Source organism: Pelobates fuscus, chromosome 2 (genome assembly GCF_036172605.1).
Source record: "Pelobates fuscus isolate aPelFus1 chromosome 2, aPelFus1.pri, whole genome shotgun sequence".
Lineage (NCBI taxonomy): Eukaryota > Metazoa > Chordata > Amphibia > Anura > Pelobatidae > Pelobates > Pelobates fuscus.
Genome location: NC_086318.1, coordinates 86,017,387 through 86,033,514, shown reverse-complemented (window position 1 = coordinate 86,033,514; position 16,128 = coordinate 86,017,387). Strand labels below are relative to the sequence as shown.

The window sequence follows — 16,128 nt, the reverse complement described above, 5'->3', positions numbered from 1 at the left end:
AGTCATGACCTAAAATGTCAGGGAAATGTAATGACATAACCCCATCTCTCTGTTATTGTACTGGTCATAGAGCTTGCCTGTTGCTCAATCCCCAGGTTTTTCTAGAACCTACCTTTGGTAACTGCTGAACTTAAAAATCTATTAACAATATATTATTTTTAGAATCTAAAATATATTATATTCATACTACGTAATAAAAAAGCTTAGGTGACATGCTCTGAGAATCCACATACATATCATTATGTGGAATTGCTTGACGTGCAGAGGAAACTATACGCCTAGAAATGCTGTGGGTGAAACCATTTTCCCCCCTCTATTTTGATGTGTACATTACACACGTGTTATTCAGGCAGCACTTATTAAGGTGGAGATACATTTCTCACTTTGTTTTTGTCACCATAAGATATATTGAGTGTCAGGTATAGAACCTCAGGATTTGTTGCAAATTTGATTAATACTCAGGGACATACCGGAAAGATCCCAAAGGTTAAAACAGTGGTGAAACTTATCAAAGTGTTTCCAGTAGAAATGTGGTCCCAAGTTCTAAAAGTGTGCTGATCACCATGGAAACCAAATGGATCCAGTAGATGCATTCTATTGATGATTACTCCATTTTCAAAAGTTCCAACCACTATTCTTATCACAACCCATTCATAAATCCCCTCCCTATGTATCCCAAAATATTGCTCAATTATAGATGGAACTTATCATTATATATATATTTAGATGGAACTTATTCATATATATATTCCTCTACAAATAACACAGAATCACATTTCAAGCTGTATTCCACTGAATACATACTATATTTCTTAAAGCCATCGGAGCTAGATCGGCTGCACTATCATTAATAAGGTGATAATTATGTGCATATTTCTGATCAAACATTTCTTATTGAATCACCAGCAGCCAGTCTCGCCCCTTCCCATCCTATGGCTTGTACACAGGGAAACAAATAGAGCATGTGAGAGGACATTTGGAAAAATAAATGGTAAAATGGGAAGAGATGGAGAAAAAGAAAATTAGATGACAACGGCAAGGAGAGAACAAGTACAAATAAAAACAACAGGCGGAACTGCATGCAAAGAGCAAGAGAGTGTTTGTAGCAATCACTACACAAAAAGACATTGAAAAGAATTACTGGATTAAGTTTCATACACAAAGTATTCTTTTACGAGCTACCCACACATATAACATGTGTATCAAGGAGGACTGCTGACTCATACAGATGTCTGCCAAGGTCTCAAGACATCACCAAACCATCAGGGTGAGATTTTACTAGTGGAGAAAGCGAGTCAATATCAGTATCTTTAATTAGAGTACTCATTTACTAGATAAAATTTCCACAGTATTATTCACAATAAAGTGTGAAGAGTTTGAAATTCAATGCTTACCGGTCTCACAGTTTTCTCCTGTGAATCCTTGCACACAGCTACATCTGTAACTAGCACCCAACTCTTCACAGGTACCTCCATTCAAACAAGCAGCCAACGCGCAGGGGCTGATCTCTAGGAATAAGGATCAGACGTGTTACACCACTTTTAGGTTACTTGTCTCGGTTTGCATTTTCTGGCTTACAGTCTTTAAATGGCACTGGGAAATCACACCAATACGAATGTGAGAAAAAAAAAAAAAAAACAATACCCGTCTGCTGCCTTTTGTAAATTCTATTTTAGGAACTGTTTCAAAAGCATGTCACCTTTTCCAAATAATCTGACAACCTGAGAGAACCATAGCCAATATAGAATTTACTTTTTGAAAATGTCATTAGTATGCTAATGATTGTTATTATTATACATTATTCAGCTATTTTAAATGTGACATGCCATTAAATAAAATATTGTATTTCAGAGTTTTTGTTTTAGCCAAATATATTAGCGTTTGTATTTTTTTTTTTTTTTATGATACTGAACACGTAGCTTATTATTACACAAGGACGGGTTTGTTTTTGCATTATTTAAAAAAAAATTCTACTCAATCTCCAGTCCAGTGCTGGTCTTCGTCAAGAAAGGTATTTATCTAATAAAGTGCTGGTTTGTACTTTTGTCTCAGTGTTAAGGGGGCTGCACAATAGCAACTTTGGAGTAGGGAGGGCTCTGGATATGGATCAGCCCAATATGCAATTTTTAAAACAGATGCCTCAGTGTAGCCAGACACCTGTACTTACTGTATGTCAGCATTACAAGGTAATCAGGTTTACTCCCACCTGGCATTTGGAGAATCTACATTCCCAAAACATATCGGACGCATCACTGATCGTGGAATCTGACCATTTTTATTTACATTTTAGTTTCTAACGGTCTGATAGTGATAATACTTGTGTTTTCCCTATATTTTCTACCATCATTTTTCTGCATTTTGAGACATATTGCAAGATAAGTGATACATTGATATCTCTAACACTTTAAACCACTTCAGGATGTTTACAAGGGCTGATCAAACACAAAAGAGTGGTGAAACCTATACCTAGGTTTTTTTATGTATGTTTTAACACTCGTCACCATCTTTGTGGAATCTGAATTGGAATTTGCAGTTACAGCACTCAAATTAAAATATGGGGGCCTAATGAAAAGAGGAAGGAGAACTTGTGGGCAGGAATTAGGTACTGATATCCCATTCATTCTCTGGCACAATCACAATGTCAAGACAGATTTTTGTTTTTTTAGTGCAGATAGAAAGATTCAGGTATATATGTTTAGAATACTACCTTCAGCCATGCCTGTGACATAATAGTGTTTTTCCTTCAATTATAGACAGGCTGTCTGCAATGTATATCAATACCTTTCTCACACTGAAAGCCAGTGAATCCTGCGCGACACAGACAGACATAAGTAGTGCCCAGAGCCTCACAGGTCCCTCCATTCATACAGGGGATAGAAGAGCAGGGCCTGATTTCTACATAGACAAAACGAACAATGACGACATGGCAAGCAAATACCATAACAGAGGAAAAGGTATATTATAAATAAATATGGTTATGTTTTAAGCAAAATGTCTCACCTTGTGGAACAGATCTACCATACCCCATTTGTTCCTGGATGTTACTTGTAGCAATATATTTCTGTACCATTGTTGCACCCAATCTTAGCAGTTCTTCATTGTCCCAGAAATAGGTAATACTTGCTGGTTATCATCTATAATTTCCATCATAGCAGCTCTTTTATCCTCTCACCTGTCTCACAGCTGTCCCCTGTGTATCCTGGCCTACACACGCACACTGCTATTTGGTTATGAACATGGCAGTATCCTCCGTTCTGACAGATCCGATCAGCGCAGGGCGATACCTCTAGGATAAACAGGAGAAGTAGAGGCTAAACTGCCATAAAACTGCCATTAACCCCTTTAATATTGGATACACGTGGAAGGTGACTAATTGTATATTTTAGAATTCCACTTTTGGACACCGAACAGCGTCACCACTATTTATAAACTATTACATCAAGAATCTTGTCTATTTCAAGGGAAACAATTGTTTATCTTAGAATTTTCAAGTGAAATTAATTTTTTAAAGAGTAACTTTAAACTTCAGAACACCATCATTGCAAAGTTGATGGTGCATACAGCACCCTGAGCCTACTCTCAGGTATGACAGTGGCTTAAAACTGCATTGGCTTGTTAAATTGCACACTTTGAATTGAGCTCCCTCCTCCCTAAAGTGTTGTGGTTTTCAGGTAGAATTATCAGAGTAACACCTGTAATCTCTCTAACACTGAACTTTAGTTTTGCTTAACCCAGCCTGTGACAAGTGATAGTGAATAATGAGTGGAGTGGACTGGCTTCTGAGTGTAGACTAAATCATTTTCTTTACAAAGTAACAGAAACCCTTCCTATTTCAGGGCATGCATTCAACAGTTATAGATGTTAAAAGAAAAAAACAATCTGTGCAGCATATCCTGAAATTACCTGTCTCACACATAGTTCCAGTGAAATCTCGGGGGCAAATACAGTGGAAGGAACCAGGCCGATCCACGCAAGATCCTCCATTCTGACATGGTTGAGAGAAACATTTCCCCATGTCTGGAATATACAAGGAGAGAGCTCATGAAAAACAGCTTATATTATCTAATGAGAAAGAGAGAATCTGCGTGCCAAAAAAAAAAAAACAGGATGGCCGCTATGAGTTTGTGGAATCACAGCCTCTCTAGTGAACTAGTATGTTACAGGGAAGATCATCAAGTTACCGATGTGGCAGTGTTTTCCAGTGAAGCCACTGAGACACGAACAGGTGTAGGAAGGATTCCCAGTCACACAGTCATCGATACAGCGGCCACCATTCTGGCAAGGACGCAGGGTCCAGCAAACCGAGGCTGCAGGAAAATGAAATGTTCTCAGTGATGGTGTGGAATGGTGTGTAACATTGGTAGAGGAACACATTTGAGCTTCATAACACCATGTTATTAGTTTTATCAAAGAGACCATGAGGAATAGGAGTGAACCTACATAATGTAGATACCTTCTAATCCATCCAACAAAAAAGTATTTGGAATATAGAGTAAGAGATCTTATAGTTCTTTTTAATAGTATGTTTATGAATTAAAGCTAATGTAAGATACAGTATAAAGCTATATAGCATACTTAAAGAAAGTTACAGTAAATTATTAAATCGACAAGGACAGCTGCGTAACATTTAACAAATTATAGTTATGGTATATATTTTCTTACCAAAACGTATTGGGTTATGGCTGGGGAAGATAAGGATTGGGATGGAAAATGCATAGGTCGAGAGAGTGGGACATGTTGAAGGAATCAAGTGAACTAAGACTAAGAGACGCCAACCAGAGGAATGAGTAATAACTCAGAGTATCAGAGTATGTTTGGGCAGAGATGTCGGTCTTCAGAAGTTTGAGAGACAGGTGGCTGACTGGATGAAAGGTAGAAGCTTGTTCCAGTAGCACAGGGCTTGGAGTGTGAATGAGCAGAATGGAGAAGGAACATATGGGAATGGGGGTGGTTTAATGGATGTGGTAGAAATGGAGCAGAGAAGGTGGAAAAGCCAGATTGAATGGTCAGGAGAATATCATGGGAGCAGATACAGTTTGATGACACCATGTTCCAAGAGCTTGGGACCATAGGGGATGAGGGAGATTGGTTGGAAGCTTGCAGGTAGGACAGGATTGAGAGGTGTTTTATTTTTAAAAAGAGCAATAACAACTTCCATTTTGAAGAAATAAGGAAAACAGTCATTAGAGAGACAATGATTGAAAATAGAAGACACATAGGATAGAAGTAATTAAACTCTATGAAAGTGTGAGGTTGGGTCAGCAGGGGAGGTGGTAGGGAAGGATCGTTTAACGACAGTAAGGAGATCATAGTTAGTGATGCTTGTGAAGGAAGAGAAGGTAACTGATGCTATGGAGAATGGATTTATGTGTACTTTTGTTGGGGAAGTATGGTCTAATAGTTGAAATTGTGTTTGAAAAGTGCAAAGCTATGTCTGTTGTGGTTAAGGGTGATGGTGATGAAGATAAGAACGAGAAGGGGAGGGTCAGAGAAGGTTATTCAAATTAGCAAAAAATTCAGACGGATGGCGGGAAAGAGATAATTAAAGAGTTGTAGTGGGTCTTTTTACAAGATTCAACAGAGAATATTGCTTAAGGTAGTAAAAGAAGGTTGCTATGGTGGATGAAGAGGGTGAGGAGTTTAATGTAACCATAAAGTGCCACAAAGTGCCTTGAGATTTTTGCTGAGCCAGTGCTAAGATGGCTGAGTTCTTGGGCAGACAAAGTATTAAGGAGCAAGTACATCAGGAGATTACAGAGTACATTGTTAAGAGAGCAAAGGGCAGCATTGGGTAATAGTGTGGTGAAAGCTTGTATTAAGGGGTTAACAGAACATAGGTTCCTAGGTGGGATGTGGGCACCTTGAGTGAATGCAGAATGGGTAGAAGGAATTGGGATAGAAAGATGTGGCTAGTAAGTAGAGGACTACAGGTGTAAAGTGAATGCAGAAGGCTATGGCAGCCTGGCAAACAGAAGTTAAAATTAGTCAATGGAGCCACCAGGGATGTGTGTTGGGTGAAATTTAGTTACGGACAGGCCAAAGGAGGCGCTGAATGGGAGGAAACTTTTACAATGAAAGATGTTTAGGTTCAAATTAAAGTCTCTATTAATTATAAGTGGGTTATTAAGAAAAGTGAAAGCAGAAAGGAAGCAGTCAAAGTCATAAGAAAAAAAACAATTACGAGGGTGGCCCTGGGAGGCTGTACATAACAATGTTAGCAATTGGGAGTGTTTTAAAGAAAGAGAAGAGGTGGACATCAAAAGATGAGAGTCTGAAAGGGTATGGTGGTTGGGTAGGGTGCAGGAGTCCAGGAGGAGGATTTCAAAAGGACAGTTAGCTGTGGCGTGTGGGAGGAAAACCATGTGAGAGAAGCAGGTATTGCTGTATTAATGGGAAAAATCCACGTTTTAGTTATTGCCAGAAATGCAGACTGTGAAGTAAAACGTCTAAGATGAGAATGGTCTTGTTGCGCAGGGACCAGTGAGATGGGCAATGCTACTGTAGTGGTGGAGGGGTAGGAAGTGAGTGGATGGGAACAAGAAGCTGGAAGAGGTGAAGAGACAGTTGGAAGATAAATTAGGTTGTTATGGGGGGCGGGGCAACAACAGCTCCAGAAATATTTGAACTATTTCGCTCAAAAACGGGACTCTTGGCCCAGCCAGAGGACCAAAAGCGGGCACCAACCCAAGAGGAAGCACCAGAACCGAGGTGAGGCTTGCAACCATGTTCGTTTCAGTCCCTCGGAGAGACAACCGTCGTCCTCAACGGATGTGGCCTACTCAGGTGGTGAGTGGGGCGGATGGCCGCTGTTTAAGATGTTTAAGTAGCTAGTTTATTCATAGACACACCTGCTTAGCAAATTCTAGTCTGATGTCACTTGTCTGTCACTTGTTTGAATAGTCTAACAAAAAAGTCATAAAAGTCTAATTAATCACTTAGAGTCACAAGAGTATAGGATGTATTAGATAGATGAATGTGTACTTTATTGAAACTATAGCTACTTAGCCAAACCACATTAGCCTGTTCAATTGACAAGTATACTATGCCTACACTACATGTATTGTCACCAGAATAACCTAAATATAACCTCGACAATTACTCGCATCATACTTAAAAATGTGCTATATAATCGAATGCCTCTAAATGTTACGCTTTGTATAATCGTATGTTTGTCACTACTGTTGGGGCATTGACTAAACGACTGTAACTCACGTGCACGCAAAAATAAAGAATTATAAAATTTTTTTTTTTTAAAATGAGGTTGTTGTAATTAATGTGGTGATTATCTGGGGAATTTATAACTAGGATTGTGGGTATGGAGAATGATGGAGGGATCTTGACAGAAATAAGCACTTGAAAATAGGATTGTTTGGGATATTGGGATGAATGTATTCAAAGAGCGTGAAAGGTTTTATCCATGGTAGAAGTGGGTAGTGGATCGGAACAGAGGGGTAGAGAAGAGACTTAATAGAAGGTAAATTACTTATAATGGCACGTGAATATTAGTGATGTCTTCTTTCATGATGCTTTGAGAAATATCTTTTAGAAAAACTTACATTTTTTTCTTAAGGTCTATAATATAAGCCCCGTCCAGTGCTCACAAGGTTGGACGGTTTTGTACAGACAATGCAAAATCGTCCGCATGATCATCCACATTATGTTAATATCAAGGATCCTTAAACTGACTTGCAGGATAACTGGCTTTAGCAGTACTGCGGCTAAGTGAATCAATGTGATTATTAATAACTTGTTAGGAGTGAAAAAAACAGACTAAAACCAAATGAATGTGTCCCATTAAAGCATAACCTCGTTAAGAAACATTGATGGTATGAAATGTTTGTGTCCTTCTGCTGATAAGTATTTTCCTCACTGCTGACAGGCAAGGAGTACATATCACAAATAGTGCAAACATAAAGATAAAAACTGCAGGATTTGGGCCATAATATTTATAGTGTTATATGCCACTTTTTTTTATAAACAAGGATAATCAGCTGTAATAACAGATTTTATGGCTAAAGACATGCTTGTCTAAAACCGAGAATCACCATGTAAGTCGAGTGCTACCAGGTCCTAGTCAATAATCCTCACTGAGCACATTTTAAAAGATTAAAAAAAAAAACAAGGAAAAAAACAAAGAAAAAAAACAAGACTGAACAGATTAGAAAGGATAAGCATCATGCGGAAAATAGACAAGTGCACGAATGAACATATATGGGCCAAAGATCTGAAGATGGGAACAGCATGCAGCGAATGACGCAACACTGGAAAATTAGACTTTTTTTTATACATGTATAGATATATGTCTCTTATCATCCTGGTAACAATTATAGATGGGCATCCGTTCATCGGATACACAGGAGTCGTAGGAAACTTTACCAAACATGCGAATAGGAAAGACATATGAATACACTGTTTAGGTAAAGCATCTCAGAAACCAACCTACAGGGGTTATTTATATATAAAACAGTCTCTAGTATTTACAACATCCAGTGAATGTGAAGGCAGAAAACATCTTGTTAATGAAAGGAGACAGAGGAAAATAGTCAGGTTCAATCAGTCTTATATATTAAAGACTTGGGCTGGAGAAAACAAAGTTAGTCTGCACCCCTGGCAGCTAAAAACAATCCAGTGAGGCTAGAGTGAGAGACCACCTACAGTGATCATCAAAACTGGATGCCTGTAGAGTGGAAAACAGCACCCGCTCTGATGACTCTTGATATTTGCTGTGATTTGTAGAAAGTTAGGTCAGAATGTACTGAAACCGCAGATCCAGTTATCAATGACAGTGGCTTGATTGTGTATAGAATGTTTCCATGGTAAATGTTATGTTCATTAGGGACAGATTGCTTCACTTGAATGACACAGTCTACTTAAGAATTGCACACCATGTACAATACTTTCTGGAGGTAATTGAGAGTCCTGCCTGGTCTGAGATAGGCATAACAAATAAAAAGGTAAATTACAATCAACCCTGAGCAGCCACAAAGCTAAAACCATCTGCCTTATATCATGTAGGCCTCCCCTCGTGCTGCTAAAACAGGTCTGATGCATCGAGGCATGAATTTCACATGTCCTCTGAATGTGTCCTGCGGTATCTGGCAACAAGACATTAGCAGCAGATCCTTTAAGTCCTGCAAGTTGCAAGGTGGAGATTCCATGCATTGGATTTTTTATTCCAACACATCCCACAGATGATCAATTGGACTGAGATCTGGGGAATTGGGAGGCCAATGCAACACCTTGATCTCTTTGTCATGTTGCTCAAACCATTCCTGAACAATGTTTGCAGTGTTGCAGGTTGCATTATCCTGCTGAAATATATAAATGGCAATAATAATAATAATAAAAAGAGGCCACTTCCATCAGGGACACCATTGCCATGTAGGGGTGTACGTGGCCTGCAACAATCTCTAGGTAGAGGGTAAGTATCAAAGTAACATCCACATGAATACCAGGACCCAAGGTTTCCCAGCAGAACATTGCTCAAAACATAACATAACATGGACTCCACTGCCCTGCCCTCTTCCCATCCCGGAAGTGTCATCTTTTCTCCACTTTAGCAATGCACCTGGACATCTACCTGATCTAAAGAAAATGCGATTCATCAGACCAGGCAACCTTCTTCCATTGCTCCATGGTCCAGTGCTGAAGTTTATGCCCCCATTGAAGGTGCTTTCGGTGTTTGAACAGGGGTCATCATGGGCACTCTGACCAGTCTACACAGCAAACTGTGAGGCACTGTGTGTTCTCACACCTTTCTATCTTGGCTAGCATTAAACTTTTCAGCATTAGAGCTAAATTAGCTCTTCTGGGTGAGCGGACCAGATGGACTAGCCTTCGCTTTGTGCATCAATGAACCATGGGCACTTATGCCACTGATGAAGTTCCCTCCTTGCACCACTTTTGCTAGGTACTATCCTCTGCACACTGGGAACACCCCACAAGACTTGCTGTTTTGAAGATGGTCTGACCCAGTCGTCTAGTCAGCACTATTTGGCCGATGTCAAAGTCACTCGGATCTTTTCGCTTGCCCATTTTTCCTTCTTCCAACACATGAAATTCAAGAACTGACTGTTCACTTATATTCCACCCCTTGACAGGAGCCATTGTAACAATATAACTAATGTTATTCACTTCACCTACCAATGGTTTTAATGTGGTGGCTGATCAAAGTATACTATGATAATTATTCTTTGATACGTTGAGAGCTGCCAATGAGGTGTTACATACAGATATTACTGATGCTGAAGAAAGCTGGCATGGCCCCCTCAATGATTGTTAATTATGAAGGAGCATTTGGGACCTGCTAAGCACATGTGCAGTGTATACCGTGCGCATCCAAGCTTCCCTATAGGAAAGCTTTCCATTCAATGCTTTCCTACACACATTATTTGACCATGTTTGAAGACCGTCACTAAATGTAGATTTAAATACAACATTTCAATGTTTTACTTTGTGGAGTTAAAAGAACAGGGCCACTGCACTTAGACCACTTCCCAGAGTTACTCCAATGTCCATTTAAGTGATCACCAGCCAGACTTAAGAATCACAATCCTTCTAAAGAAGAATTATTGACACATTAATGGAAATATTGGACACTTTTGCACACGGACAATTTTCAAAGTGCATAAGCACACCTAACACCACAAACACCGACCATGAGTTGATGTCATTTGCATGAATATCAACTAACGTGTACTAACTATTGAACAATATAACAATGCAAAATCAATAGCACAATAAATACGCGTGCAACTGTACCCAAAATGTCTAATTTTAACATGCATAAAGAATAGGATCAGAAGCAGATAAAGCCAGATATCACCTATTATAATTATTAGTGCAGTATAAAAGGGGACAAGCAGGCAGATCAGATATTTTCAAAGTGTCATTAACCTTGCAATCATCATTCATATTCAGATTGTTATGTGATTCACAATGATCACTGAAGTTTAATTGGGTTTAAGAGGATAACAATGTCATACTTTTGTGGTGTTACCAGCATACAAATGCTTTAACATTTGTGATTGTGATTGCCTTTAAACCACTTACAACACAAAACAAGACAAAAGTCAGAAAGCCTTGTTGATCGCACACCAACCCTAGATTGTAATAATGTGACCAACGACTGTGTGAAAAAAATAAATGTATCTGGTTATGTCTCTTAACTCCACCATGATGAAGTACATTTACAATGTAACGAGTTTATCTCTAATTCATGTACATTTTCTACAACATTCTGTGAGTCAGCAAGCCATTTCACGGATGGCACAGTGTGATGAATCATATTTAATCAATTGGAATAAAGGAAGGATTTTTAATTTTTTTTTTAAACTAGCTACAGTATACTTTTGATTATGGGACTTCATATGCTTATTTCTTGCCTAACTTGAAGGTGAATACTAGGTTGGACCTTGCCATTGAAAAGTCCTTTTGGACGGTGGACATTCGATTCATTGTAACCGATTTGCATAGCATGCGTCAAACTGCAGATACTTTGTTACAAAACATAGCTCTATTTGTTATTTCCCCCCCACAACAGTATTCTTTGGATTTTGTTGCACTGTACCACCCTGGATTTGAAATAAAACAATGAAATGTATTCACTAAACATTGACTTATACTGAATTGGAAGCCGAATTCCAAATTCGGACTAAAACAGCCAAACTGTGAGTGTAGCGGAATTAGAAGATTTTCCAAATCAGTCGAAAAGTTGCGATTTTATTTCCATCTCACTACAATTTGGTGTACAGTGATAAACTTAGAGAACAAAATGGTAAAGTGCAGGCTGCAAACTTTCAGGGGGTGTTAATCCACAAATCGTGAACCATGTGGATGGACATTATAGCCTTTTTAGTTAGCGCTCCATTGAAAAGCAATTCGACCAACTTTTTAAGTCATTACATTTAGTAATTGGTTCCAATTATCATCGGATGTAGGGCGTCTTCCCTGCTGTTGCTCAACTAAAACTGTATCTTAATAAATACAAATAAACCTATGCTACCTGACAGTTATTCAACTAAGGTGAATTTAATATATTTTATCAGTAGAACTAGTGCCGAATCCCCCAAAAAGCTTACATGTTCTGTTATAAGCAAGCTTAGTACAAAGCTATCAAATTGTGACTTCAACTTGACTTTTTGACAGCAGGGATGGAAACCACAAAAACATACACTTTAACCATTTAACCCCTTAAGGACCAAACTTCTGGAATAAAAGGGAATCATGACGTGTCACACACGTCATGTGTCCTTAAGGGGTTAAAGGCTATGATAAACGAACTGATAAAATATTTTATTAAATTATATAAATAATAAAAAAAAGATTATTTAAAACACAATTGGCCAGTGTTTCATTCCTTACAGGAAATACACAATATATATTTAATATTCTATTTTCTTGCAATTATTGTTCAAATTATGTAGCAATACAAAATGGAAATGTGATATGTAAACAGCGCTACAGTTTTGTAGTTTCCTCCCATGTTTTGCATATGTGATATACACTATGTCCTTTTAAAAAAAAAAAATTAGTAGCAAAAACGTCCCTAAAAGCACTCTGGTTTGCTGAAATATTTTTGGGAGGGGAGAGTGTAACTTTTTTTCATTTAACAAAATGTGCAGATTACAATAGAAATTCCCACTTTTATAAATCAACCTGGATACACCCTCATGGCTGTCAATCAGACAACAGATCCGCTAACGTCCTGGTTTGGTTAGCTCAGTGGAGCTAAACACAAGAGGCAGCAACTGCTCAGAGCACCTGCCCTGCAACAACCTCTCACTGAACTGCACCAGGAAGTCTGTGATTGGACAGCCACAGTCTGGGCTGGGGAAGAAGAGGAGAGCTTGCAACGGCTGCAGATAAGAGATCTGCATCTTTAGCAACCTGTTTTAAGACATACCCCCAATGAGAAATGCATTATTAAATGCATGCATGTTTTCATTTAGAGTATATCTACTAAACAGTGATCTTTATTTGTTTTTTGTATTTGGGCAGTGGGGTGTCTATCATGTTTGCTACCATAGATATATAGGAGACGTTCCCTCTTACTTGCATTCCTGCACTCCCCAACCTGCACATGGTTGTTGTCTATACGGAACACCCAGCGTCCAGGAATCCCCACATTTGTTGTGTTTGCAATGACTGCAATGTCGTCTGTGCGAGAACCTGGAATATTGAAGTACCTCCAGCCATCTCCAGCATTAAATCCAGCCTAGAAGACAAAATTATTTAAGGCCTATCAGATAATACGTAGTGAAGGCAGTGTCCTGGTAATGAGAATAAATGTAGGGGGTTACAAATCATTGACTCTCTCCCCATAATCACCCAGAATACAGTATACAACCTGATTATTAGTTAAAATATATTCTCAATCAGAGAGTTCATACAATGGATTGATATGTTGCAAGGTAAGGCTGCATAGAATACCATAAACATTTTTATTGTCCAGCTTCCCAGCACTTACCCCCTCTTCTAGACAGAGTTCGTTCCAGAAAAGCATTATTGAGAATACATATTTTTTTGCTGCATTTTTAAAGCCACAGAAAGGAAAAACTATTAGTACATTTCTTTCTAAATCCAATATTCAAGCATTAGTTTAAAAAACTGAAAAAGAAACGATGTAACTATAGTTATTGAGTTATTCTTTTATTTTAAGTTGGGTTAGTTAATGTAAAATTGTGACAAAATCCAACTTATAAAGTCTACATATTACATTCTAGGGTTTAAACACTGAATTTTTACTTCTTATATTTAGAAAAAAAAACTAAACAGAATATTTCCAGCAACCATTACTATACCTTGGCATACTGCTTAGCATTTGGTATAATCTGAGTGGAAAGCCGGGAGCTAATCGGCAAACCACAGATTCTGATTGGCTGCAGCCTGTTTTTATACAGTCAGAAACGGTCACCAAACAAAACACATTTTCAAATGTGCACCATCAATCACACTGAATAATATAATTTATTGGGTATTGTTATTGTCATAGAGAGATTTGTAGAAAAAGAGGTACAAAGTAAAAACACAATTGGTTCAAAACTGGTATTCATGTCATAACTCATAATATCTTATTTTTAAAATAGAAAAGGCCATTCTACTTGCTCTGTCCACTTCTGTGGATTTAGTAAACGAAATAATAACATTTCTATATTCCTAAACAAAACCTGTGCTCATAACAACTTACACTATCAATATAAGCTATGGAGAATCATACCTACCTGGGCAGCAATGCCCCCTCTGCCAGAACTATCTCCACCGCTGCTGGCATGGCGGCCTGTAGTCCATTCAATATTCTCATAATTAAAGACGGTGAAGGAGCGCGCCCCATCTGTGATAAGCACAATCTGGAAGGTGTTTACCTATAATACATATCAACATGTCAGGTAGGTAGCCAGTGGTGGTTGAGTTAGAAAAGAGTTCACAGACACATTCATGGGCAGATTCTGCTGTCATAGACAGAGGACATATCTACAAAAGAACTACATACATAACAAGAGTGGTGCCAACACATGCTGAACGATTATTAGTAAATACGGGACCAGATGCTGAATGTACTCACCGGTGATGTCGTATCACCACCATAGAAGGTTACACGGTGCCATGTGGCAATAAAAACCCACGTGGCACCGAAGTCCGAAAGTTCAGAAAAGTAACTATGTACATCATTGGTGGCAAGTTGAAGAAGTTTGGGATCTTCTGTTTCACGGTAAAACACATCCCCTCCCCTACGGTTATCAACATCTGCCCAAAATGCAGCCACCACTCTGCGGTCCCCGGAGATAGGGAATGCAACAGGAGTAAATTGGGATACCTCTCGAAGGAAGGATATCACGCCGTTATTATTCACCTGGAACACAAATCAGATATTAGACCACGCTGCCTTCCCAGCATGTGGAATATTATTCTCTATAAAAAGTGTTCTATTTAGAATTTGTAAGTTTTGCCTGGGTTCAATAATGCCGTAGAAAAATATATTTTTAAAAGTCATCACTAAAAAAAGGATGCCGAATAAATAATATTAAACAATTTTGTTTACATGGTGCTACAGGGTTGAACAATAAATAAAACTCCAATGCTTTAATAACCATTTCATTACGGATATCACTATTGCTACATTGCTCTTTCTAACAGAATTGTAAAAAACTGTGCTTGGAAAAATGTTTGTAAAACGATGTAAAATACAAAGTGGTGGCCATATAATGCCATAAAGGAACACTTCACACACTTAAAGCACTCTAGCTTGCTGATAAAGTGCTTTATGTGTGAAGAGTGTGTTCTCTTTTTACATTTTACAAAAAGTTCAGATTGCAGTAGAAATTGGTATTTTTTAATAAATTAATCTTGTAACAACTCCCTGGCTAACAGACAACTGGTCATATAACTTCCTGGTCTGTTTAGCTCAGTGGAGCTAATCTCAAGAGGCAGAGCACCTTAAATGTACAAATGTGAATCTCTTTGTCCTGCAACTGCATGCCTCTTGGCTCCCTGTCAATCATTGTATAAACTCTGTCCCTTTCTCCAAGCAGTCAGCATAGAGAAAGCACACAGGGAAGAGGTGAAATAAAACAACGTGCCCTAGCAGTGCCTGGATTGAAGTGGGTTGCGATGTAATCTGCTAAACTTTTACTATAAAAGAAAATGGCACATCAAATGAAAAAAGGTTAACACAACTTATATGATATCAATATCAAGGGAGGGGCGGAGCTAGCAGCCATACTCACTAGACGCATGTTGCACGAGCTCCGGTGGAAATAACCCAATCTTGCAAGAAACCTGAGAAAATCGCTCCCTAATGGGCACATTATGAGCTCCAACCATGACTGCAGACATGGGGTGTCGGAACAAGAAGTACAAGCCTGATCAACCCCCATCAACAGCAGATATTGGCAACCTATTGTGGAGGCCGCAAAACTCACAGAGATGCATGTGTGTCTGTATGTATGTGTCTCTATATGTGTGTGTGTGTGTGTGTGTGTGTCTGTAGGTTTGTTTCTCTGTATGTGTGTGTGTGCATGTGTGTCTGAATGTGTGTAGGTCTGTGTGTATGTATGTGTGTTAAAGAGAAATATTAAAGAGAATGGGTCCAAGAACAGATCCCAGTGGGGTACCTCAGGGATCTGTACT

General features: G+C 38.6%; 1 protein-coding gene across 4 annotated transcripts in view; it reads right to left on the bottom strand.

Annotated features, from left to right (window-relative positions):
- The window catches only part of SNED1 (sushi, nidogen and EGF like domains 1), a 147,023-nt gene that overhangs the window by 74,282 nt on the left and 56,613 nt on the right, over nucleotides 1-16,128 (bottom strand). For 3 of the 4 annotated variants that reach the window (XR_010086585.1, XM_063442408.1, XM_063442409.1), the window contains 8 exons: nucleotides 14,564-14,851; nucleotides 14,223-14,363; nucleotides 13,054-13,216; nucleotides 4,182-4,307; nucleotides 3,904-4,017; nucleotides 3,173-3,286; nucleotides 2,782-2,895; nucleotides 1,395-1,508 (listed from right to left, as the gene is read on the bottom strand). Coding sequence is in view for 3 of the 4 variants with exons in the window: in XM_063442408.1 (XP_063298478.1) it covers nucleotides 1,395-1,508; nucleotides 2,782-2,895; nucleotides 3,173-3,286; nucleotides 3,904-4,017; nucleotides 4,182-4,307; nucleotides 13,054-13,216; nucleotides 14,223-14,363; nucleotides 14,564-14,851 (1,174 nt within the window). In the remaining variant the exon portion in view is untranslated. Of the gene's footprint in view, nucleotides 1-1,394; nucleotides 1,509-2,781; nucleotides 2,896-3,172; nucleotides 3,287-3,903; nucleotides 4,018-4,181; nucleotides 4,308-13,053; nucleotides 13,217-14,222; nucleotides 14,364-14,563; nucleotides 14,852-16,128 lie in introns of those variants that run through there. The other variant, XM_063442410.1, reaches the window with a different exon arrangement.